A 26,924-nucleotide genomic window follows, 5' to 3' on the forward strand; every position below is an offset into this window, starting at 1 on the left:
GATGAAAGCATCATCTGAGTGTAAGTTTCGCCTTCGGGAAGTTATCCATTTGAAGACTGATATCTGCTTCATCTCCTCTTCTTGCTGGTGGTCTCAATGGAAAAGGTGTGACAGGCTTATTGGATATAGAAGTCGGGTAAGTTATTGATCATACCACACGAGGTGGAACACTGTGTTTGGAATATGGAAAATACACTAATTCCTGATCCTTTTGAACACGGTGCTTGGGAACTTTGCTGATTTGCTACATGGACATATTATGATTATTTGGACTATATTTTATGTATTGATTATTGCTCACAGATTTGTTGATATTTTTCACTTTGAGTTTTATTGTTCTCCCTTACTTTAGGAGTAGCGCCTATCTTCAGTTATGGATTTTCACATTTAGTGTTTCTTTACAATAAAGGGGCAGCTTCTCTCTATTGTTTCACACACATTTGGTTGGTGCCCTTTTAACACATATTTTTTCTAACCTTGTATTGTGTCCCTAGAGTTATTCCAGTGTGCATTGTAGTAGCCAGCATGTGTTGCCTAATGCATTTATGTACCAGTGTAAACCACACGCATACATGAGTCAGTGGGAGGGGTGATTTAACCTTTTATAGTGTGTGTATATGTTTAATATAAATATATATTATATTTTCTGGACAGCATATAGGCCAAACACATCTTAGGGGAAAAAAAATTTCTAAATTCCAGTGGTGATCAAATACCATGAAATGAAAGCTCTGTTTGTACCCAAAGGAAATTTATATAATTTTTTCAGTGTTGCATGACCACGCAATCGCCAGGTAAAGTAGCAAACTGTTGAATAGCAAAAAATGCCCTGGTTATGAAGGGGGTAAAATCTTCTGCAGCTTAAGTGGTTAAGATACCGATTGTGATCTATTTTCTTACTAGTACTAACGTTAAACAAACCTAATGTATTGAGTATTCAGTGGATGGACTTCTTATTGCCCTGTATGAACTTGAAATATGAATGTAATGGCTTTGGTTGTCTTTCAGAGATGGGTTGTTTTTAGACAAATGAGATTTGAGGGTGGATTCCAAGGTCGCTGTAATAAATTGGTTGATGGCTGCTATTCCTTTTGGCAAGCTGGTCTGCTGCCCCTCCTCCATAGAACTTTACATGCTGAAGGTAACAACCTTTCTGCCGTATGTTTCTTATAGTGCAGATTTAGCCGTACAGCTTGATGGTGTCAGTGCATGCTCTAGTGCTAAACTCTGTATGTTATTTGTAATATTACACAATCCTGAATCCAAAAAAGGATTATTATGAATGCCCTCAAATGTCAGTGTCCCAGATACCAAGTATACCCCACTATCAGCTAGTACAGCGGTTCTCAACCTGGGGGTCGCAACCCCTTTAGGGGTCGAACGACGCTTCCACAGGGGTCGCCTAAGACCATCGGAAAACACATATTTCCGATGGTCTTAGGAACCGAGACACCGCTCCTCGCCGCCGCCGTCTCCAGGTGTGGGCGGGATGACATGCCGCCCCTGTCATCTGGACACACCTCGAGATCAATCCTCGCCTGTGATTGGCCGCCGGCACTGTAGCTCAGGCACACAGGCGGCCAATCACCGGCAAGGAGGTGGAGCTTGGAGAGGAGGGGCCGAGCGGCACCGCGAAGATCGAGCGAGTGAAGAGGAGGAGAGCGGCCGGAGAAGGAAGACAGCTGACAGGTAAGTGTCGGTACCATGGGAGAGGGAGGGAGCGAGCGAGCCCAGGCTGGAGCAGGGGTCTGCAAGGTAAGTATCACTGGTGTCAGTGGGAATAGTGCCCCATCATTGGTGTCACTAATACCAATGATGGGGCACTATTCCTCCCACTGACACCAATGATGGGGCACTATTCCTCCCACTGACACCAACGATGGGGCACTATTCCTCCCACTGACACCAACGATGAGACACTATTCCTCCCACTGACACCAACGATGGGGCACTATTCCTCCCCCCACTGACACCAACAATGAGGCACGATTCCTCCCCCAAATGACACCAACGATGGGGCACTATTCCTCCCCCCACTGACACCAACAATGAGGCACTATTCCTCCCCCACTGACACCAAGGATGGGGCACGATTCCTCCCCCCACTGACACCAAGGATGGGGCACGATTCCTCCCCCCACTGACACCAACGATGGGGCACGATTCCTCCCCCCACTGACACCAACGATGGGGCACAATTCCTCCCCCCACTGACACCAACGATGGGGCACAATTCCTCCCCCCACTGACACCAAGGATGGGGCACTATTCCTCCCCCCACTGACACCAAGGATGGGGCACTATTCCTCCCCCCACTGACACCAAGGATGGGGCACTATTCCTCCCCCCACTGACACCAATGATGGGGCACTATTCCTCCCCCCACTGACACCAATGATGGGGCACTATTCCTCCCCCCACTGACACCTATGATGGGGCACTATTCCTCCCCCCACTGACACCAAGGATGGGGCACTATTCCTCCCCCCCACTGATACCAATGATGGGGCACTCTTCCCCCCACTGACACCAATGATGGGACACTATTCCTCCCACTGATACCAATGATGGGGCACTATTCCTCCCACTGACACCAATGACGGGGCACTATTCCTCCCACTGATACCAATGACGGGGCACTATTCCTCCCACTGACACCAATGAAGGGGGCACTATTCCTCCCACTGACACCAATGACGGGGCACTATTCCTCCCACTGACACCAATGAAGGGGGCACTATTCCTCCCACTGACACCAATGAAGGGGGCACTATTCCTCCCACTGCCACCGATGATGGGGCACTATTCCTCCCACTGACACCAATGATGGGGCACTATTCCTCCCACTGACACCAATGATGGGGCACTATTCCTCCCACTGACACCAATGATGGGGCACTATTCCTCCCACTGACACCAATGATGGGGCACTATTCCTCCCACTGACACCAATGACGTGGCACTATTCCTCCTACTGCAAAATTACAGTTATGAAGTAGCAACGAAAATAATTTTATGGTTGGGGGTCACCACAACATGAGGAACTGTATTAAGGGGTCGCGGCGTTAGAAAGGTTGAGAACCACTGAGCTAGTAATATGCTGTCGCTGGAAAATTACAGACAAACCAGAAATGTAAGACAGGGATGTGCAATTTGTAACGGCTTACACCTGGGACATGTAGTTCCGGACAGGTAGATTTTGTTAACATTTAGCCCTCTCTCAGGCAAGCAACAGGGCTTGTCAAGTGGAAGCATTCAGGCCTGATTGGCACACATCCGCTCTCCTTTCCTTGTTCCTGATCCGCAAGCGACATGTATGACCTCACTTCCGGGACACCATTGACCGTGTCCCTGGCCTTCGAGGCTGGGAAAGAATGTAATGCAGTGCGATCTGCACTGCATTACATTTAGATGAGCACTGGTTAAAGAGAACAGGTCACCAAAAAATCATGATGTTAAAAAAAAGTTACACCCAAGCACATAAAATTATTCAATTCCCCACCCCTCGCCCCCCCACACATATATGCGTGCACAAATCCACGTGTCTGGGCGCCTATGCATAAAAATGTAATTGTGATACATATCACTGTGTATGCCGGAATGAGTGCAATATTTATAGCACCAGATCTCCTCCGTTCTATATTCAGTTCTAAACTGATTGCCTATAGGGGGCTTTTAAAGCATCACCTTTAGAAAATATAGGGTGCTGAAGTTTGTTGCCATTTCATGAGTGCACACAAATTTAAGGTTTGACATGTTGAGTATCTATTTACTCGGTGCAACCTAATCTATTATATCTTACCAAAAAATTGGGCAATTTATTGTGTTTTTTTGTGCCCTAAAATTATTATTTTTTTTTTACTGACATTTTTGGGTTTCCTAGACCTTTTGCAGTAACATCAGAATGGAACTACCACCATTTTATTTTCTAGGGTGTTTGCTTTCAGAAAATATGTAATGTTTTTGGGGTTTTATGTAATCTGTAATCTTCAGGCCTAAAGTTACTAATTTATTTTTAAACGTGTGCAAAAAAACTCAAACGCTGCCCTTGCAGCGAAAGGGTTAAAGAATAAGATCACCTTTTGAGAATGTTACATGTTTCACCTGTTTTTAGGGTGGAACTTATACCATGCTCCTGCAGCGTCTCTGTGATGGAAGCCCCCTGTATGACAGCAGTACAGGGAGAAGTTCCCTGTACCAGCTGTCACTTTTTGAAAAGAGCGGGGCTCGGCCCACACGGCTGCAACATTCATTCACAGAATTCTGTGCATAAATCAACTACAAGTACTGGCATCCTTGCGGATGTCGACTTGTAGATCTCAATGAACTACCACGGCGCTGTTAAGCGCTCTAGTAGTTCATTGATTCTTTGTCAGTGCGAAAAGGCCTACTTGTACGATGCATGGACAGCTTACACTGACAGTCTGTAGGAGTCATGCATTACCCCCACGATCTGCTGATCGCTGGTGCAATGCTTTCCAGGCAAAAAATATAGGAAATTCATGAAAAAATGTGCATTTATTTAATTTATTTACTTTTAAAGGTGAACTTATCCTTTGACGGCATGAATGCTGGAAGCTGATTTGGCTGCTCAGCATGTGCTTGTACTGAGCACCCAAGTGTTTTCCATGTGCAAGTGTACTCTGAGGGAATAAAGGGTTTTTTTTTTTCTTCTCATTGGGGCCGGCGCCCTATCTACTCGCTCAACAGACACGCTTCTGCTGAGTATTAAGAGAACCTGTCACTTCCCTTTCCTGATAACACTCAACCAGTGCTCGTCACACTGCAAGGGCTCTCCCCTCTCTGCTAGTCCTTGGGTGTACAGCTGGAGAAAAGGAGGGGAGTAGGAGATAAACTTGTAAATATTTTTAACATTTCGCTGTTCAAGTTGCAGTAAAGCCCCTTTCATTTTTAAAAGCCCCAGACATTCCTAAAAGTGTTTCAGATTTAAGTACGGCTTTGATTAAAATTATTTTATTTATCAAGGCAAGTAGATTGTCATGAGGGACACGTAGATTGGACAAGTAGTTTTTTGTTTTTGTTTTTTTTTGTTTTTTTAAACATTCCACACCCTTGTAAGATCATGTGGGTAGTGATATTTCAATATGCATACTTCCTATCCAGTAAATTCCACAGATGACATTGGTCCGAGGTTCCTTCTGCCTTCTATAATGATGGCTTGGTTTAACATTTTACCACAAAATGACATCCCAATCCCCATGAGCCACTGTATGTTGTTAGATTTTACATGTAATGTCTATAATTTCCTTTTACCCAAATCTGTCTCGCTGTGTAACTTCAGTTGTAGAATTAGATTGGAAGTAAGGACTGTTGTGACTGATTTAATGTTCTGTATAAAGTTCTAAAGTGGTTGTAAACCTTCTGAAATGAAAAATGAACAAAGCATATCTTTCTATAGTGTGTACAGGCCCTAAGCACTAGTGTGATTTCTGTCTGCTCTCCCATTCCTGTGTTAATCTGCATGAATCGCTTCTTATTAATCTGACACCATGCAATTCCAGGATATGGCCCCAGCACACATAGAAGGTGATTGACAGCCTCAGCTGTACATTTCCTTATGAAACTATGTAAAGGTGAATGTTTGTTTGTTTGGCATTCCTTCTACTCAGGTCTCAGGTTACACTAAGCTGTCCATTCTGTGCTGTGCAGGGTGTGATCTCAGATCCCCACCTCCTGAAATTCAAATGCTGTGCAAACTGTGCGCTTTGACAAAGATTGTACCTGTTTATTTACAGCCATCTCATAGTGAAAGTGTTTGTTTCATTTCTGTGTATCATGAAGCTGGTCGCTTCACTAGGTATACAGTTAGGTCCATATATATTTGGACACAGGCACAATTGTATGTTTTTTCAGGTATTTACCAAAACATATTTAAGCTATAGTTTTATAATGGATATGGGCTAAAAGTGCATACTCTCAGGTTTAATTTGAGGGTATGAACATCCAAATTGGAGGATGGGTTTAGGAATTACAGCTCTTAAGAGTAGCCACCCCCCCTTTTTCAAGGGATCAAAAGTAATTGGACAATTGAATATAATCATAAATAAAATGTTCATATTTTGTTGAGAATCCTTTTATTGGCAATGACTGCCTGAAGTCTGGAACCCATGGACATTACCACAGACTGGGTTTCCTCCTTTCTGATACTTTGCCAGGCTCTAACTGCAGCTGTCTTCAGTTGTTCTTTGGTTGTGGGTCTTTTTGCCTTTTTAGTTTTGCCTTCAGCAAGTGAAATGCATTCTCAATTGGGTTAAGATCAGGTGATTGACTCGGCCATTGCAGAATATTCCACTTCTTTTCTTTCAGAAGCTCCTGGGTTGCTTTTGCAGTATGTTGCTTGGATCATCGTCCATCTGTACTGTGAAGCGCCGTCCAATCAACTTTGCTGCATTTGGCTGAATCTGGGCTGACCGTATATCTCTAAACACTGCAGAATTAATCCAGCTGCTTCTGTCTTCTGTCACATCATCAATCAACACCAACAACCCAGTGCCACTGGAAGCCATGCATGCCCATGCCATCACACTGTCTCCACCATGTTTTACAGATGATATTGTGTGCTTTGGATCATGAACTGTTCCAAGCCTTCTCCACACTTTTTTTTTCTTTTCCTTCCCGTCAGTCTGGTAAAAAAATTTTAATCTTGGTTTCATCCATCCAAAGAAAGCTTTGCCAAAAAAAATCTAAAAACGCCAGACCAGTTCTGGAAAAGTCTAATCTGGCTTTTCTATTCTTCGGGCTTTTGAATGGTTTGCACCTTGTGGTGAACCCTCTGTATTTGCTCTGGTGAAGTCTTCTCTTGATTGTAGACTTTGACAAGGAGACACCCACCTCTTGGAGAGTGTCCTTCACTTGTCTGGTACATTCTGAGGAAAAACCCATGCACAACATCCAAACTGCTGATTTGGCCACTCCTAATGTTGCTGCTATCTCTCTAATGGATTTGTTTTGTTTTTGAAGTCTTTGAACGCATGATGTAAGTTCACAGCAATACATTCCAAATGCAAACCGCAAACTTAGAATCAGCTCCAGACCTTTTACCTGCTTAATTGATGAAGAAATAACAAATGAGTAGCCCACACCTGGCCATGAAACAGCTTTTGATTCAATTGTCCAATTACTTTTGGTCTCTTGAAAAAGGGGGGATGGCTGCTTGTAAGGGCTGTAATTCCTAAACTCTTCCTCCAATTTGGATGTACACTTGTGTTCAAAATAATAGCAGTGTGTTGAAAAAAGTGAATAAAGCTCAAAATCCTTCTAATAGCTTTTATTTCCATACACACAAATACATTGGGAACACCACACATTCTATTCCAAATCAAAACATGAAGAAAAATATATCAAATTTGTGTTGTTCCTCTAAAAAAAATTGAAGAAAAGTGAATATTAGACTGTTCAAAAAAATAGCAGTGTTTGTATTCTTCTTTACAAACTCAAACATTCACTATATAAAATGAAAAACGTTTGAAGATTTTGCTTTCCTTTGAATCACTTAATGAATATTTAGTTGTATAAGCACTGTTTCTGAGAACTGCTGTACATCTGTGTTGCATGGAGTCAACCAACTTCTGGCACCTGTGAACAGGTATTCCAGCCCAGGATGATTGGACTACATTCCACAGTTCTTCTCTATTTCTTGGTTTTGCCTCAGAAACCGCATTTTTGATGTCACCCCACAAGTTTCCTATTGGATTAAGATCCGGGGATTGGGCTGGCCACTCCATAACGTCAATCTTGTTGGTCTGGAACCAAGATGTTGCACGTTTACTGGTGTGTTTGGGGTCGTTGTCTTGTTGGAACACCCATTTCAAGGGTATTTCCTCTTCAGCATAAGGCAGCATGACCTCTTCAAGTATTCTGATGTATTCAAACTGATCCATGATCCCTGGTATGCGATAAATAGGCCCAACACCGTAGTATGAGAAGCATCCCCATATCATGATGCTTGCGCCATGCTTCACTGTCTTCACAGTGTACTGTGTCAGATGACCCCCAAACACTGAATTCAAGCCAAACTGTCTCCGGCCACTAGACCCAAAAAGAACAATCTTACTTTCATCAGTCCACAAAATGTTGCGCCATTTCTCTTTAGGCCAGTCAATGGTCAATGTGCTCTTTGGCAAATTGCAACCTCTTCAGCACGTCTTTTTTTTCAACAGTGGGACTTTGCGGGGGCTTCTTGCAGATAGCTTGGCTTCACATCGGCATCTTCTAATTGTAAAAGAACTCACAGGTAACTTTACACCTTCTTTGATCTTCCTGGAGCTGATTGTTGGCTGAGTCCTTGCCATTTTGGTTATTCTTCTATCCATTCGAATGGTAGTTTTTCACTTTCTTCTACGTCTTTCAGGTTTTGGTTGCCATTTTAAAGCATTTGCGATCATTTTAGCTGAGCAGTCTATCATTTTCTGCACTTCTTTATATGTTTTCCCCTCTCCAATCAACTTTTTAATCAAGGCACGCTGTTCTTCTGAACAATGTATGGAACGACCCATTTTCCTCAGAATTTCAGAGAGAAATGCACTGTAACCAGCATGTACAACATTTGCTGCCTTCTTTCCTTAAATAAGGGCAATAATTGCCACCTGTTTTTCAAAGAATGAATGACCTCACTAATAGAACTCCACACTGCTATTATTTTGAACATGCCCCTTTCAATTAGTGATTCAATTACACAGAATCAGCAGCATGCATGTCATGACTGTTAGGTCTGTTGGATTTCTATAACTCTACTACACCTGCTAGTAAATTATTTGCCATGTAGAAATATAATTTTTTCCAAAAACCGTGATTGATCAGGTTAGTGATGTCTGACTGCTATTATTTTGAACATAACTGTAAATACCCTCAAACCTGAGTGTGCACTTTCAGCCCATATCCATTATAGAACTATAGCTTGAATATGTTTTGGTAAATACCTGAAAAAACCTACAATTGTGCCTGTGTTCAAATATATATGGACCTAACTATATGTAAAGGTTTACTACCACTTTTAGGAACATGAGTCGCTGATAGACAGATTGGATACAATAAATAACTATAACTGCCATAAACTGAAAAGAATCCTTCCTGGGAGAGGTATAGAGGTTACCATTGATGGATTGTGCAGATATTTTTAGTAGCGGTCACGTTTACCCTCGTGAATGCCTTCTGTTACCTGGAACAAGCATGAACAAAAGGATATCTGACTTTACATACAGTATATGCATGCTTGTTCCAGGTCAGTGGCACCATACTGAACCCTGTTGGTCAGTGTACTAGCCAGATAGCTGGCATCTTCAGAAGGGGATTGGTGGTAGTAGTAGCCCCATGTTTCTCTCTGGAAAGGTTTGCTTGAACGCTGATTGGCTGCTCTAGGTCACAGCAGGTTGTATGTCATCTTTTCACTGTATAACTGAAAGTATTGTCTGTGCAGGAGATTCGGCCCTCAGCTACACCAACTGGATGTTTGACCAGAAGGCCCTCCAGGAATATATTCTCATGTGTTGCCAGTGCCCCAGCGGTGGTTTACTAGATAAACCTGGCAAGTAAGAACTGTTTAGTTTTTACTGGTATTGCACTGTGGTGGCTTCTTTTGTTTACAGGACTTTTCTTTTTTTGGTGTCTTTAAAGATCAAGAGACTTCTATCACACCTGCTATTGTTTGAGTGGCTTGTCTGTAGCTCAGCATTTTGGAAGTGGTGAGATGCTTCGGGAGACTGTTGTGGGATCTCCGGAAAACATTTTGGTGAGTAGAAAGATGGGTGACAACCATAAAAACTGGATGACCTCTGTTAGTTAATAGAAAGCAGCAGCTGACTACTGGAAGGATAAGTCCATGGCCTGAGAGGGGAAATCTTATAATAATACCCTAATATGATTTAAACACAGGATTTATAGACTGCCAACAGTTTGCAGCTTTTTACAATATTAAGGGAGATAGTATAATACAGGAGGGTCCTGCTCATGGAGCTTACAGTCTAAGTGGCCGTGCCTGTTGCTTGTGTTTGGCCAATCATTAAGATCCTGCAAGGGTATTGGACCATTGGCCTAAGGTTTCCTCTGGAGATGATGATCCAGATTGCCTTGTATAAGAAATATGTTCGCCTTACTTGTAGATGACTCCCATGTACTTTAACGCTTAATTAACAAGTAAAGCAGCACTCCCAACCCTGTGGAAGTCAATAGTCACAAGCCCAGGAACACATGAAATTCAAATTCAGTTTAATTTTGTTAAAACGTTTGGCATGTAGGAGTGCCCAGATTGATTCATCAACAATCCAGTGTTGAGAAACACTTTCCCGAAGTTGAAGGAGAACACATGATCCCAGACCCAACAGTAGGTTGCCCAGCCCAGGAGCCTCAGAACAGTGGGAGGTGTGTGGATGGCAGCCGGGATCACTGCGATGGCACGTCCACCGGAATTCATATCTCCCGGAACTGGATGTGATGTCATACACCTGGCGGAAGACCACCCAAGCAACAGCTGGTAAGGGCAAACTGGAAGCCTAGGAGAGCACTCAAACCATGTCATACAATAGGAGAGAAGCCGGTCATCATGTTTTATTTGTTCCTGGGCGTGTGACTCTAGTGACTGCCACAGGGTTGGGAGCTCTCCTTTTACTTGTTTTTTGCTCATGTCTCATTGCTGTTCAAATGGGTTGTAGCTGCCCAGGCTGTGGTTATCTACATATCCCCTGGAACCTTGGTATGTGCAATTTCTTTTTATGTTTAAATGACTTTCCCTACATGAACTTCTTTTTCTGATGTTACTTTACCTGCACTTGGCACACTTTCTGGTCACATAGAGTAGCTCACTGACTTACTAAGCTCTAACAGTAAATTACCTTTCATGAGGAACTAGCAACTTCTGAAAAAAAAACAAGAACACTCACCTCTTCCATACATCTGTAATGAGATGTTTGCATTGATATAATTGAGAATAGGCAATAAATGTGCTGAAGGCAGAAAGTTTAAGAGCGGATTGTGGGCTGGCTACAGACAGAGTACTTTTTTTTTTACAAAGCTTATCAATACTCATATCAAATAAAAATACATTTTGTTGGATATAGCAGGGAAGGTGGTTAGCCTATCAGACCTGCAATGTTTGATGGAATGGGCTGGGCCTTCTTTCATAACTGTCTGTGTTCTTTTTAGGGAACTTCACCTTCACTTCACTTAGGACAGGAAGTGATAGGAAATCTCTCCAACATAGACGCTGCTAAAACAAAAAGACATTTATAGTGTTGGGCCTCCATCATGCAGGCGTTTAACCAGTCAAGTGAACTGGCATATTCTTGCAGTTGGAATTACAGGTGCATGGGAATAGCAGAGGTCCTTCAGTCTGTTTTAAGTAATGACCGGCTGCCAGTGGCCATTGCTGACTTGCATGTAACCGGTCACCATGGGTTTACTTGTGGGTAGGGGGCCAATGTCCGAGCCTGGGTGCTTCTGACTGCACCTATGCTGGGACATCCATGCCTACCACTGGTAACCACTGTGTGCAGATACATGCAAACAGAGACCGCCATGTCAGCCTGTCTTTACTTTATATGCCTACACCCATTATTCCTGCTACAAGAATCCATTGATTCTGGGATCTGGTGTATGCAGGTAAATTCCTTGGAGAAGGAGGCTTTAGAACTTCTGTTGTTGCCTTCCTGTCCCATCTGCAACCCACATATCTTCTAGTGATGTCACAGGGACAGGAGGTGAAAGAAAACATTTGCACTGGGGTCACAGACAGAAAATAACTGACATACTGATACTACTAAAAGTGCTTTCTTAAATGTCTTTACGGTAATTGCAAAGATACCTGTTGTTGATTCTGCCCAAATCTTGTGTGCTAACTGTGTTCATGCTGGACCTACCAGTCAGAGCTCTTCCCAGTTATAATTGTGGACTACAGTACACCTCTCACCTATTATATTGAGATGATGTGGTGTTCTGTAGTTCTAAGCCGCTTCCTTTCCTAGGGTGACAACGCTGCTCCTCCTCCACTGATACAATACAGTGCATGAGCATCACACTTGCATAGGAACTGTGTTAATGGCAGGATCAGGTGAAAATAAAAATCCTGTTTTACTGAAACGATTCCCCATTGTTTATTTTGGGTTAGTGTACTAGTTTTGTTCAGTAGATCAGACATGGGCTCATTATGGGAAAATGAACCCTATGATGGTTCACCAAGCAGGCACTGGCATTTGTGTTTTTTTTTTTTTTTTGTTTTTTGTTTTTTTTCCCCCTACATCTAATAATTGTATTTCTGGTTTTAATATAACTGTTGGAAAAATACAAAAGTTGGGTTTATTGCCTTTTTGTTTTTTCCTCCGTGATAGAAATGCATAGACCATCTCAACACCATTTTAATTATGAAAATGCAGAACTATGTATAGTACCTTATGTTTGTTTTCTCTTCCTCTCTGACAGAAACCTACACATCCTGTATATAATATTGGACCCGATAAGGTGGCTTCTGCCATCATGCATTTTATGCAGAAAGAGATTCCAGACTTAAATTCCAAAAACAATGAAATGTAGGTGAAGTACAAGGTTGCTGCGCACTTACTTTGGTTTAAGATGCTACAAGTTATAACCTGGAGGAAGCCATCATGTACACTCTTTCAAGGGCTGCACAGTGTCTTAGGAGTTTCCAGGACTGAATGGTGTTTGTGGAAGCAGAAAGGCCATTCTAATGGTAAATCCACACCTTACCCAAGAGACCTTTTCTGTTAGTACATATAAAATTTTAGCACTTCTGAAATGTACATGTGGCAGGATCTGAGTACTTTCAGAACAGGTAGGCTTATTGTGGTGCCCACGGAAACCAGATCCCCCCCCCCCCCCCCTCCATTTGCTTGTTGTGGTAACAAGACTCCATTGAGTTACAGTAGTCCTTAAACCAAATATCCTATTTTGAATGAAAATGGTAAAACTGAAAGTGTACATATTACCTTAAGTCATATTTACTGTACGTAGCTGTGCTACCTGCAGCACTTTGATGTATTTTTGGTGCTTGCTACAGACTAATGGATTTGCTGTGTGTAGGTCATCTTGCATATGTATGAATGGCCAGAATGTAAGGTGACCCAGACTGGGCTGAAGCACTGTGATCAGAAAACCTGTAAGATGCACTTTTTATTTTTTTCTTTTAAACCCCCTTAAAGACCAGCAAGTGTTAGATGGAATGGGCCTTTTGGTGCAGTGATAGGTCATGAAGAAAGACTTGTATATAACGGCAGTTATGCTAATTTCACACAAAAAAAAAGAGGCAAAATAAGATGATTTCCTTTAAAGGCCACTTTTTATAACTTATTACACTTGTATACTTAAAGCTGGCCATAGATGGGTTTAATTTTGGCCAGTTCAGCAGGGAGCAGACAGATTTTGATACATGTGTGGGTGACTTTGGTTGAACAGGAATGTTGGAAAACCTTTGATAGGCAGGTGTAGCTGCTGCTCGGTGTATCCTGAGAGTAGAGGAGTCTAGCTATCAGAATACCTCAGTGAGGAGGTTTTCTCCATCCACCTCGCTTGTGGGGATGGAGGTAGTAATTAGTTTTTTTTTTTCTTGATCAACACACTGGTTAATTAAAAAAAAAAGTTGACTATGGTCAGCTTTATAGTAGGTATGCTGCAGCTGGTTTCACCCTCTCATAGTCTGCTTTCTGGAATTATCCTTACTTACTTTTTCACAATAAATGTGCTCATAAAACCCTGTTGGAAGACCAGCTTTAGAATTGAACAATAGGTGAGCTCTAAATATTGCCTCTATGGTAATGATTCAAGTGACTCCCTAGGTCCAGTACAGAGGCATGGGGCTGTGAGTGTAATAATCTTTTTGCAGGTTAGATGTTAGGACAGCTTACAGTTGTGGCCAAAATTATTCAACCCCCACTGAAATTGAGTGTTTTGGCCAGTTTGACATTGCTTTTGATCATTCAGTCATCTTGCTTACATTTACATTAAAGAGGCACTTGTAGGTCAGACAAATATAACATAACAGTTATAATGAAATAACCACAAATGTCTTTTCTGTGCTCACAGCATTATCAGTTTTATTCAACCCCCAAGTGACATTCAATCTTAGTACTTAGTACAGCATCCTTTTACAGTTATAACAGCTTTTAAACGTGAAGCATAGCTTGACACAAGTGTCTTGCAGCGATCTACGGGTATCTTCGCCCATTCTTCATGGGCAAAGGCCTCCAGTTCAGTCACATTCTTAGGCTTGCGCACTGCAACTGCTTTCTTTAAGTCCCACCAGAGGTTCTCAATCGGATTTAAGTCTGGTGACTGCGATGGCCACTCCAAAATGTTCCAGCCTTTCCTCTGCAACCATGCTCTAGTGGACTTGGAGGTATGCTTGGGATCATTGTCCTGTTGAAAGGTCCAACGTCTCCCAAGCCTCAGGTGTGTGACGGACTGCATCACGTTTCCATCCAATATCTCCTGGTACTGAAGAGAATTCATGGTACCTTGCACACGCTGAAGCTTCCCTGTACCTGCAGAAGCAAAACAGCCCCAAAGCATGATTGACCCTCCACCATGCTTCACAGTAGGCAAGGTGTTCTTTTCATCATAGGCCTTGTTCTTCCTCCTCCAAACATAGCGTTGATCCATGGGCCCAAACAGTTCTAATTTTGTTTCATCAGTCCACAGAACACTATCCCACAACTTTTGTGGTTTGTCCACATGGCTTTTGGCATACTGCAGTCGACTCTTCTTATTCTTTGGAGACAGCAAGGGGGTACGCCTGGGAGTTCTGGCACGGAGGCCTTCATTACGCAGTGTGCGTCTTATTGTCTGGGCTGAAACTTCTGTACCCACATCTGACAAATCTTTTCTCAGTTCCTCAGCAGTCACACGGGGACTTCTCTCCACTCTACGCTTCAGGTAGCGCACAGCAGTCGAAGTCAGCATCTTCTTTCTGCCACGACCAGGTAGCGTTTCAACAGTGCCCTTTGCCTTGAATTTGCGAATGATGCTTCCTAAGGTGTCTCTTGGTATGTTTAACATCTTTGCAATCTTCTTATAGCCATTGCCCTTCCTGTGAAGAGAAATCACCTCTTCTCTTGTCTTCCTGGACCATTCTCTTGCCTTCACCATGTTTGTAACCACACCAGTAAATGTCTAGAAGGAGCTGAGTATCACAGTCATTTTAAAGCTGCCTAATTGGTGCTTATTATGCTTGATTGCTGCTCGGTGACATCCACAGGTGTTTTCAATACCTGATGGAAAGCACCTGTATGAACCTCTGTTCTTCAGAGTGGTAGTCTTTAAGGGGTTGAATAATTGTGGCAATGAAGAAACCACATAAGAACCATTTACTACTGTATTACATAAACAATTGATGTCATTTTAGTTGCATTTGGGTAGTTACAACGTCCTTGTAGGATTTGATTCTGAATACAATTCCAAATGTACACTATAGTCCCTAAACCCCTTTACAGCATTGGGGGTTGAATAATTTTGGCCACAACTGTAGGAGTTGTCTTTGCAAAGTAGGCTGATAGGAAGCTGCATTCTGGCCACTTTGCTGTGAACTGCACAATGCAAAGTATCTGCAAGCTTGTATTCCAAAATCACACGTTTGATACAAGTACATATTTTTGCCCTGAACACGATTGTGGCATTTATTTCTTGCTTGGCATGGACACTGCATGTACTGTGATACAGAGCAATAAAACATTACTACTTTGGTTCCCTTTTTTCACTTATTAGTGGACTGTGATCAGGTGACAAAATGTTTACTGATTATCCGCCTATAGAGCAAGGTGTCTTAGCTGTGCTTCTCAGTGGCCACCACAAGGTCCTACCTTCCACACGTCGCTTTTAGAAGAACTCTTGTTAGTAATAACTCGCCTTATATTGGAGCAATTAAATGCTTGGTCTATTTATGGGGCTATGTTGCACCCATGTTGAGGGTGTACCATGAAAAACAGTTGCATTCCCCCAGTCACCTGAATATCAAGGTGCATCTCCACCCCACTAGGATGACTGTAATCCCATCTGCTGCCCCCACAGAGGGACTCTGTGTGATATTACACTTGTAAACCATTGTTTACTACTTCCACCCCAATAATGGAAGCTCTTCACTTCCACAGTATTCAGGTATCTGTGATGCACTGTGGGCTTTACTGTGAAAATTTTAAAATTTGCCTTTTTTTGGTGCATGTCTTACAGTTTGTGCTAAAGGTGGACTATGCCTTTATAGAGGTATTAGGCTACAAATAAGACTGATCCTGCAGAAGCAAATTGATTTTTACCTCATCTTGACCCAGACCATTTTAATAACTAGGGTTTTTTTCCATGTAGGCAATTTATAACATGACCATGTATTCCAAGTAATGTATATGGCTTGCACCAATACATTGTCCAATGAAATTGTTGACCTGGAGGTAGATAATGCAGTCTTTAAAACTCCCTTATGATGTTATCCTTACAAAAACTACACTATTTTTAGCTGTAAATATGGAAACCCTGAGAACACGTATTGAGCTGCAGCATGGGACTTAATAAAGCCTAACTGCAATTTCACTGAAGGGAAAAAAAAAATATATATATATTTACATGCACACACTTGTACTTATCCCAACACCTATGAAAAAACTGCAATATTAGAAGTTATTAGTGAAAACAATTGTGTTACCAACCTGCTGTGCAAAACCATTTTGGTGGAGGAAAGGTTCTTGCTCCACTCAATGCACAGCAGGTCTCCTATCCTCCACACAGTACCCCCAACACAGAAGTGGAATGCAGTCTTTATCTTCAGTAAAGTTAACAGCCGTGTGTTTTTTTTTTTGTTTGGTTTTTTTTTTTTTCTCTCCTTCTCTTTACCCCTTTCATAGGTTGCAGGGAGAAGTACAAAGGTACTATGTGTGTATTGTTTAATAAATGAAATTAAAGAGCACCAGTCATGGAAGACATATCCTGCCATATTTTTTTTTTTTTTTTTTGAAAATGCTAATTGCCCAACTAGCTCTGGTTTCCATACTTTGAGTCACTAAGGAAGAGCAAGTAAAATCAGGGCTTTTCATATGCACAAGGTTTTCAGATCAGCACCTCAAAGCATTGATGTTAGAAAAGCGTCACAGGTAACTAGCACTTTAAATTTTGAATAGAGTTAATGCAGGATGAGAAATGCAGAAGTCTTTGTTAATATTTGACATTCTCTCTTCCTTCCTGTGATGGTGACACCAAAACTAGAAATGTAGAGAGTAACAATGTTAAAGACCTCACAGGGGTTCTAACCTTATCCATAAGGGGTTGTCCAACATGCTCAGATTTTACCATCCCTGTATCACCAGAAGTGATGGAAAGTATACTCAGTGGAGACACAAATTACAATAAGACTGACCCAACTATAACCTTTCTCCCCCTTGCTATAAAAAAAAAAAAAAAATTGGTTGGGCTAGCATTGTGCTACTAAATTCTGCAAATGTATTTCCGATATGCAATGCCTGATCTGGTTGTGTTGCGCATACTTTAAATGTGTTATTTTGCAATTCAAATGTTTTACTGTCTGCTAGGATGATTATGGTCTCTAATTATTACTGACTTGATAATTCTTGCCAAAAATATGACATATATTTATACTGGCTAAGTTGTTTATTTTTCCTTTCTAGAGGAATGTATACAAAATAAAATGTAAAAAAACCAAGAACTCTTCCGTGTCTTGTATAGAAAGAGAGAAATTGAGCAGCAGTGGTGATTGTAAGAAATTTAAACAGTTTCAGCAAAGTTGGTCTGAGTGCAGTACAGTACTTTTCCAGGCCAGAGATTAGCCGATGAGAAGTTCGGGTCTGGTAACGACTGGGGTTCACATTATACAAAAGAGGCCATCAACCACCTTGCAAGAGTTGCTGCAGGTTAGGAATATTTGCAGTAATAACATTCTTCAAAGTCAGAAGTCTAGAAAAGGATTTTGTAGTAATCATCTCGATAGCTGTAGAGTACAAGCACTGGCACCCTGTAAGAAACAATACCAAAAAAGTCTCAGCTTGGTAAACTATTTGGTTTTTTTTAACTGCACCCTAGTTAGAGTGTAATGTAATTTGAAACAACAAATAACATGGTATATAGATATGTAATCCAAGAAAGAAAAAACGCAGCTGAAAACACCCTTTGGAATATAACTGCAGCAGGGGCAGCGTTGTCAGCTCAAACAGGAAGTTAGGAGTGTCCTGGATTTCTGGCAGATCGGGATTTCCTTTTTTTTTTTTTTTTGGGACTTGTGTTTCTCAAGGCCTCTGATGCCATCCTCATCTAGGATGTAAGGCAAGTAAATTGTTCAGTATGTTTCCACATTTATATTGGAGGGTGGGTGTCTAAAGATTTAACGCAATGGCTGCTTATCCTTTTACTCTGACCCAGGAAACTCTGGGGTGGTCAGATGTGAATCCAAACCACCTCAGAAAATGTGTTTGTGCGACTAGCTTGAGGAGACCATTCTTGTTTAGGCCCATGCAGACACCTTAAGCACCAGCTAACGAGGGGGGAGATATTGCAGATTTCTGATGTTTGTACACAATAGTAATTGCTGGAGTGCCTCAACAACCATTTTCTCTGTTCTGTGTTAAATTGGCAACTTATGTGCTATATCAAGTCATGTGAAAGGGGCTCTATGCTGCTATATCATAAACACACATACGTCTTCTCATTTTAAATTTAAGTATATATTTATTAGCAAACTATTTCTACAGTCTCTATAAAACCAATGTGAATGGCACAACTCAGGCCAATTGAAAAAAACTGATACTTCTGCGAGTGTTGATCTGCTGAGTCCTCCTGCTAGCCTCCACATCATTACAGGAGACAGTGGGCCCAGCAGAAACCAGTGAGAGATGGGAGATCACCACTCCCTGAAACATTTGTGTTCCAGCAGACATTGAAGGCTTGATTTGTCAGGATAGGAGTGGTTTGAGCCATGGGTAACTATTTAGTTTCTTTAATTAGAGGTATAGCTTACAGGAATTACTTCAAGAGAAAAATAAAATGAAGTATGGAAATGTAATTAGGCGACGATGACGGTCAGAAAAGGAAACTGTTAGTGAATGATTTACATTTTCCACCTTTCACCAGGATATCATAAATTCCACTCCAATAAGAACACTGTCATTCATTGCAGCCAGCTTCCCCTTTTATAATATCCTTCATTTTACAGTACAAGCTCAAGTCAGATTGGTTGCCAAAGGGCTAATGTGAGATCAGAAAATACACCATATAAGCACTATTGCCTCAAAACATTAGACTGTCTATTTTGCATCCAGTAAACATGCACAGTGACAGATTGACTATTACACAAGTGTCAACATGGTCTTACCTCTTTTCAATTTTGAATGTGTAAATCTCATCAAAGATCTGCTTTAGATATCTTTGTTTTGGCAGTCTAGATGTGAGCTGCTTTACTGATGCATTGAACATTTGTTCATCTCCACACTGGAAAGGAAACAGATGCAGATTATGGTCTTGGAATGTACATTACTTTCCATCTGAAGGTAAACAAGCTGAAGATGCCCATACATGAGCTGATGAGCTTAGGGGAAAACAAAACAGGTTTTAGACCATTTGCTATAATGTGGGCAGCACTACCGGTTTTGCATCTGTGGGCAGTGTTTTAGTTACAGCTCTGAAAACAAAATGAGAATGTGAGGACCCATGTTCCTGACCGATAATTTACTGCCTAACACTTGGCTGAGGGCCAGATTAAGGATAAAGAGTTAGTTCACCTTTACAGAAAAAAACCCATAAAAGGTGAACACCGGGGACCTTTCCCTCCCCAGTCCCCACTGTACTTGTTTCTGGAGTTGCTGAGCTGACATCAACTCTGCAGCTGGTCCTGTGATTTGAATTAACCACTTTTCTCTGGGATGGACAAGACTGATTCACTATGACAGCACTGGCTAATCAGAATAATCTGTCCTGGAAGCAGTGGCACAGAGAAGAGTGGGATTTAAAATCCCTGGACTGCTGAACCCCAAAGCTACTGTAAGAACGGGGACCAAGGGATGGGTAGGGTGTTTGATATTACCCCCTCCTTTACATTTTCTCTGTAAATGGAACTAACACTTAAGCACGATCTCAATCCAGTAATGTGCTGAGGCCCCTCCACACTCTCTCTCTTCTTACTGGGCATGGAGTCAGCAGCAGGCGCTATTGATGACACCTGTGGGGAGAGAGCAGGAGGTGGGGGCCAGGCCACGCTGTATGTGTCCATGGACAGTCAGAGAGCAGCTCAGAATCAAGCCTGCATGAGTGTCCCCATAGCAAGCAGCTTGATATGAGGGAACTCGCCAAAGAGCAAAAGCCAGGAGTACTGCTGGGGGACCCCAGAAGAGGAGAATTGGGGCTGCTCTGCGCAAAACTATTGCACACAGCTGTTAAGTATGACACATTTGTTATTAAAAAAAAATATTTTAAATCAGGGCTTAAAATTTCAAGTACTGAGCTACTAGCCAGGCCTTAAGAGTTACTCACCACCAACAAACAGATACACCTGTACACACACAGACACGCATACACACAGATACATGTACATACACAGAAATGTACACACAGACATGTATGTACATACACGCAGGCACATGTACATGCATACACACACAGCCCTATAAAAAGTTGCAGTACTTCGTTGTTTACTCACAGAGCAAAGTACTGCACTCTAGGGGGAGGCAGAGAGCACAGCACACATTCCTTCCTTTGCTTTCATTGCGCTCAGCTATTGAGCAGTCTGCCAGTGCCAATGACAGATCTGGTTCTGAGCCTGCTCAGGAAGACGGCCCTGGGGGACACACTCATCCTCACCATAGGTGAGTGGAAATTTCAAGGCCTGTTTTAAATAAGTGCTACACAAAAATACTTTTGTAATTTACTGCTTATACAATCACCATCTATTTCCCTAATGCAGCCACAACGGTTTTCTTTGGCTTCTTCTGTCTCTAATAGTTAATCTAAACTAATGTCATTCCTTGACTACATTGACAGCACTCTGCTCTCAGCAGCTCTGTAAATGTCAGCTGACAAGTGAATCACACAGATCACAGGCTATTCAAACAATGAACTGCACATCAATAGGAAAAGACATTCTGTCCAGTGCACCACAGGAACTGCTGTCAAGGTACAACCTTTAATAACACACAACATTTTAAAGCTAAATTCCAGACAGTCAAACAAAGAGGAAATACATATAGCGGGCACCATATGTACTGAACACGTCACCATTTTTCTAGGTAAATATATTTCTAAAGGTGCTATTGACATGAAATTTTCACCACATGTCCGTAACAACCCATGCAATCCATACATACAAATACGTTCAGAAATTAAGTTATGTGTAATAAAATGGAATGACATAAGGAAAAAAGTATTGAACACATGAAGAAAGGGAAGTGCAAAAAGGCATGGAAAGCCAAGACACCAGCTGAAATCTATCAGTAATTAGAAAGCAATCATGCCCCTTGTCAGTGAAAATTAATATCAGCTGGTTCAGTCTCAACCGATGGCCTATAAAAAGGTGTCTCATTACCAAGGTGTCGCACAAGAAAAATCTCATGATGGGTAAAAGCAAAGCGCTCTCTCAAGACCTTCGCAACCTTACTGTTGCAAAACATACTGATGGCATTCCTTACAAAAGGATTTCTAAACGTTTGAATGGTTGAGTGAGCACTGTTGGGGACATAATCCGGCAGTGGAAAGAACATCATTTAACCATAAACAGGCCATTGCCAGATTTGCCATCTCAAGATTTCTGACGAGTGAAAAGAATTTTCAGAAGAGTTGTCCAAGAGCCAAGGACCACTTTTGGAGAGCTTCAAGATATTCTTGACAAAAATCTGCTGCCATCTACTAGGATGGACAAAGGTGGACATTTCAGCAAGACAATGATCCAAAACACAAAGCCAATGAAACTCTCAATTGGTTTCAAAGAAAGAAAATAAAGCTGCTAGAATGGCCCAGCCAATCGCCTGACTTGAATCCAATAGAAAATCTATGGAAAGAGCTAAAGATCAGAGTTCATATAAGAGGCCCTTCAAGATTTGACGACTGTGTGGAAGAATGGGCCAAAATCACACCTGTGTAATGCATGTGACTAGTTTCTCCATACAGGAGCTGTCTTGAAGCTGACATTACCAAAAAAGGATTTTGTATGACGTATTAAATACATTTCAGTTAGCGTGTTCAATACTTTTTCCCTGTGTCATTCCATTTTATTACACATGACTTAGTTTCTGAACTTATTTGTTTTGGTTTCTTTGTATGTATGGATTGCATAGGCTGTTACCAACATGTGGTGAAAATGTAATATCCACAGCACCTTTTGAAATATATTTACCTAGAAAAATGGTGACGTGTTCAGTACTTATTTTACCCATGGTAAATGAAAGCTGCTTTGCTGGACAAAAAAAATATATTTCTGTCAATCCAGCTTTGATTTTTGTGCATACCAACTCAGTCTGCAAGGACATGAGACCTAAACTCTGCTGTACAGGGCCTGCAGGAGGCTGATACCAAGTCATATTGGTATACAATATACACTGCTTGCATTTCATTAAAACCTTGTAATGATGTATTAGTGAACATAGGACCACATAAATGTGTGTCTTGTATATCTGTCTGGAGTTGAGCTTTAAATCCGTGTCTGCAAGTACAGTTTTTTTTTTAAGGAGATTTTTACTTACTACTCACCTCCAGGGATAACAAACTTTGTATCGTTTCCTTTGGTAGATCGGCCTAGAATATGACAAAAGTCAATTGATTTTTGTTTTGTTCTTTTAGAAAATCAATAACTCAATACAACATGAGCATTAAGCTCCTTTTTTTCTATATGTCAGTGGGAAATATTAATAGAACATCTAGTAATTCACAAGCCAATTCAGAACTAACAGAATTATTTTCAATGTACAAAGATAATGTATCAAATCAGAAACATTCAGGATTCCAGCGCATAACCTTAAAGTGATATAAAACTCCCAGATTTAGGCACTTTCAGCAGCTGATTTAAGCGCTTACGGAGCATGCATCTTTTTTATCTCTTGTGTTCTAGTGCCACGACCACTGCCTCAGGTTCCTTGTTTCAGGGTGGTTTCTTTCTCTTGTAGCATCCTATGGAGTCACTTTTCCATGCAGGGACTAGAACTGTGATTCACTACACTGTGTGCATCAACAGAAACAGAGCCTTATAGCCTAGGGTGGCAAGATTCCGGTTTATATCTGTTGCTATTCTCCGTTTCTCATTTTTTTACCCTTCTGTTTTTGCCCTCTTAGCAGGGGCATAAGTCTAATAGGTACTGTTGTTTGTTTCACCTGTAATCTGCCGGTTTTCTACTTCGTGCTAGTGTCCAGCACAGCATAAACAGCTGTGACTGTGACTTTGATCCACAGCAAAATGGCTCGGACCTGACCGCCTTCGGTAAAATGTCGGCGATGCGGCGCGCCTATATAAATCACCGGTGATCGTCATAGCAGTGTTGATCCCCCTCTGAGGACATGAGTGGCACGAAAGGCCTAAGGAGGTTTCAACACGCTGTGACGTCATGCTGCCGGAGCCACGTGTTGGTCCGGTGGCCATCTTTGTGAATGGTCAGTGTACCTTGTATTTACTCTACTGTACTACTAGTTTTCATTGAATAAAGATACAAGGAAATACTACACTATGGGCACCTTCTTTATGGAGCCATTAAGTTTCAGAGCCAGTGGGAATTTCCTGATTGATCCAGTATCCAGAGGAAGGGAATCCCTGTAAGCAGGTTGCTGACCCAATCCATCCTAAAGGGAACCTCTGGATTAGCAGTCTTCACCCATTTACCGCTGTGCTGCCCATTCCTTGAAGGATGATCTTCACACACCTACCATACCTCATACCCTAAGTGTCCTGAGGTGGATATATTAATGCGTATACCCTATGCGCATCTGGTAAGTGTGCAATTTTTCTGGATCTTACCTCACCATATACCTATGGACTTATTTATATTTGGATTTTATCGTGATCTTATGTCACTCCACTTCCTCAAACTAAATCTTTCCAAAACAACACTACCATCAGTCCCACCCCTCAAGCCAGAGTACTAGGTGTCATCCTAGACTCCAATCTGTCTTTCCAGCCCCAGGTCCAATCGCTGACAAACTCATGTAGACTTCACCTCCGCAAAATCTCCAAAATATGACCATTCCTAACCTTGGAAACCACTAAGCTACTCATTCACTCCCTTGTCATATCACGCCTCAACTACTGTAACTCCCTCCTCATCAGCTTACCTCACCACAGGCTATCCCCGCTTCAGTCTATCTTGAATGCTGCGGCCAGACTCATCCACCTTACTAATCGCTCCATATCCGCCACCCCCCTCTGCCAATCCCTCCACTGGCTTCCGATTGCCCAACGGATAAAATTCAAAATGCTAACATTGACGTATAAAGCTGTTCATAATACTGCCCCAAACTACATCACCGATCTGGTATCCAAATACCACCCAAAACATACTCTCCGCTCCTCACAAGACCTCCTACTCTCTAGTCCCCTGCTCTCCTCCCCCCCATGCCCGTCTCCAGGGCTTCCCCACATCCTCTGGAACTCCCTATCCATCAGACTATCACCTACTCTACTCACCTTTAGGCGCACGCTGAAAACCCATCTCTTCAGAGAAGCCTACCCCGCCCTCAGCTAATTACTGAACTCCTCCACTCTCCCTACCACTCCATCCCCCACAGCTATTTCCTCCTGTAACACCATCCCCTCCCTCCTAGATTGTAAGCTCCAAGGAGCAGGGCCCTCGAACCCCTCGTGTATTGAATCGTATTGTTACTGTACTGTCTCGTGTACTGTATCCCATTATAATGTACAGCGCTGAGCAAACTGTTGGCGCTATATAAATCCTGTATAATAATAATAATCTTATTACTGACTGTTTTATTTTAGCTCTGCACTTTATTATATACATTAGGGTGGCAAGGTACTCCCCTGGTACTCCCCTGTTCCTCCCCCTCCCTTTTACAAGCTAAAAAATTGACTGGAGACTGCACTGTCCACCATTAACAGTTTTGTGTGGAGACTAGAAGTTCAGGGAAGCAGAACTGAGAGAGCAGGAGCCAGCAGCATTGAAAGTGTTCAAACTCTGGGGTAAAATGTTTAACAGTTTACAGGGGAATATTTAATTATGCTTAACGTGTTAAATTTAAAAAAACAATTTGGATTTAATACTACATTATAGAATATCCAGAACATATTTGTGGCATCTGTTTATATGAATTTATTTATACTCCTCCAGATGTACCAAAAAATATCAGTCTCCGATATCTGCTATGACTCTCTTTTGCCATTCATCCATTGCTATTTTTCTTAGTTTTGGATAAATTATGTTAGGTTAAAAATCCTGTTAAACCCCACCCTCACCCCCACTGTGTCCTGTTTGGAAGATGTCTCTTATTTCCTGTCCTGGAGATATGACAGAAAATAAGTGTAAAGCTCTTAGACAGTTGCCCCTGCAACAGATATCACAATAGGAGGATTCCTCCCCCCGTTCTGCTAGCAAATTTGGGGCCCTCTAACATTAGGAACTGCATGTAAATTGCACAGGAACCGCACAGCGTTGACATGCAGTTCTCTGCAGTGTGACTTCGGCTCACTCAGTTTGAATGGGCTGAAATCACACAGCAGCAAAAGTAGTGCATGCACTACTTTTTGAAACATGGCAGCCAATCACATTGTACTTTAGTACTATGTGATCCAGTGAGGGTCGGTGCGGGCTCACGTACTGTATTTGCAAACTGCGTTTTATTAACTTTGCACTGACACCCACACAGGTTGCAAGGGTAGTGTGTCTGGAATGCAGTGTGGGAATGTGGCTTTCCCGCACTGCATTCTAGTGTAAAGGGGCCCTGAATTTTCCATCACCTTCAGCCTGGCTGACAATGGTCCCATGGACAAGCAGAGCAGCAATCCTCCCCAGCAGGTCTACACACAGCAATAAAACCCTGGCATGGGTTCTGACTGTCCAAAACTAAATAATTAAAACAAAACTTGGCTGGAGATTTAACTAGATTAAATTTGACTGTAATATATTTTACCAGAACTAGTAACCCAAGCCACAGATATAAAAAAAAAAAAAATCTAAAGCTTTGTTCAGCCAATGAGGTGGAAGGAGGATCCCACGCCCTGAACATGATATTCTGACAGCAGGGACCCACCGCTGTCAGCACAAAGATCAGTGGCTGCAGCTGCTGGTGGCCAATTGAATAATTCCTGCTGGACCAATAGAATTTCAATCAGTGTATGGTCAGTTTAAGTAATTGGCATTGAAACTATTTTACTTGGCTGATACTTGCTGATCTGTGATCAGGATTATTCAGTATCAGCCTGTTTACAGGGCTTCTGTACCACTACAAAATGACACCTGAGAAACCATAGGTTCTGTTGAATGTGAATTGCATAGTTCTAAATCACAAGACTTACTGCCAGAATTTCAATCTCTGTATTTCTTTGTTGGAAGCTTGTTAAGAAAGTTTGAAGTTTTGCAAGTACCTGTGAAAACAAAACCAATATTTTCTTATATTACATGTAGGAAACCAGCACCATCATTGCAACCTATACAACAATACGTCTAACACTGGAGTCCATGTAAAGGAAACCTATTCTGGGAGACATATGAAGGGTGCTATTGCCAACCTTTTTCCGGAATATAGTTATCTGGCAGTCTTGTTGATTCAGAAACTTCTATATCTTCTCGAGTCTCTGACCCGCCACAGGCATGCAGATCAGGTGTTCTGACTTCACTGACTGCATACCTACCCCAGGTCATTGATGAAGTACTGACAAATCCCAGCAGCTGCTTTTCTTTTAAAGGTTTAGCAATGGCAACATCTGTGTTTTTCTCAAATCAGATTTCCTTTAAAATGACACCTCACTGCTAGGTGATTTTTTTTTTTTT

At 41.9% G+C, this 26,924-nt stretch overlaps 2 protein-coding genes across 3 annotated transcripts in view; one reads left to right on the forward strand and one right to left on the reverse strand.

Annotated features, from left to right (window-relative positions):
* Nucleotides 1–12,606, forward strand: part of FNTB (farnesyltransferase, CAAX box, subunit beta) — a 57,382-nt gene extending 44,776 nt beyond the window's left edge. For both annotated transcript variants that reach the window (XM_089680265.1, XM_089680266.1), the window contains 4 exons: nt 1,009–1,141; nt 9,437–9,548; nt 9,634–9,748; nt 12,430–12,606. In XM_089680265.1, the coding sequence (XP_089536391.1) occupies nt 1,009–1,141; nt 9,437–9,548; nt 9,634–9,748; nt 12,430–12,540 (471 nt within the window). In that variant the 3' untranslated portion in view covers nt 12,541–12,606. The remainder of the gene's footprint in view (nt 1–1,008; nt 1,142–9,436; nt 9,549–9,633; nt 9,749–12,429) is intronic.
* A 4,985-nt stretch (nt 12,607–17,591) lies between these two features.
* LOC149460047 (eIF-2-alpha kinase GCN2-like) overlaps nt 17,592–26,924 on the reverse strand; it is a 28,013-nt gene continuing 18,680 nt past the window's right edge. Inside the window, exons 7-10 of the mRNA XM_089680267.1 lie at nt 26,450–26,518; nt 22,687–22,731; nt 19,325–19,440; nt 17,592–17,971 (exon numbers count right to left, since the gene is read on the reverse strand). Of these exons, the coding sequence (XP_089536393.1) occupies nt 17,914–17,971; nt 19,325–19,440; nt 22,687–22,731; nt 26,450–26,518 (288 nt within the window). The 3' untranslated portion in view covers nt 17,592–17,913. The remainder of the gene's footprint in view (nt 17,972–19,324; nt 19,441–22,686; nt 22,732–26,449; nt 26,519–26,924) is intronic.

The sequence above is a fragment of the Staurois parvus genome, unplaced genomic scaffold (assembly GCF_062004578.1).
Source record: "Staurois parvus isolate SC_StPar_1 unplaced genomic scaffold, SC_StPar_1.0 ptg000237l, whole genome shotgun sequence".
Classification (NCBI taxonomy): Eukaryota; Metazoa; Chordata; class Amphibia; order Anura; family Ranidae; genus Staurois; species Staurois parvus.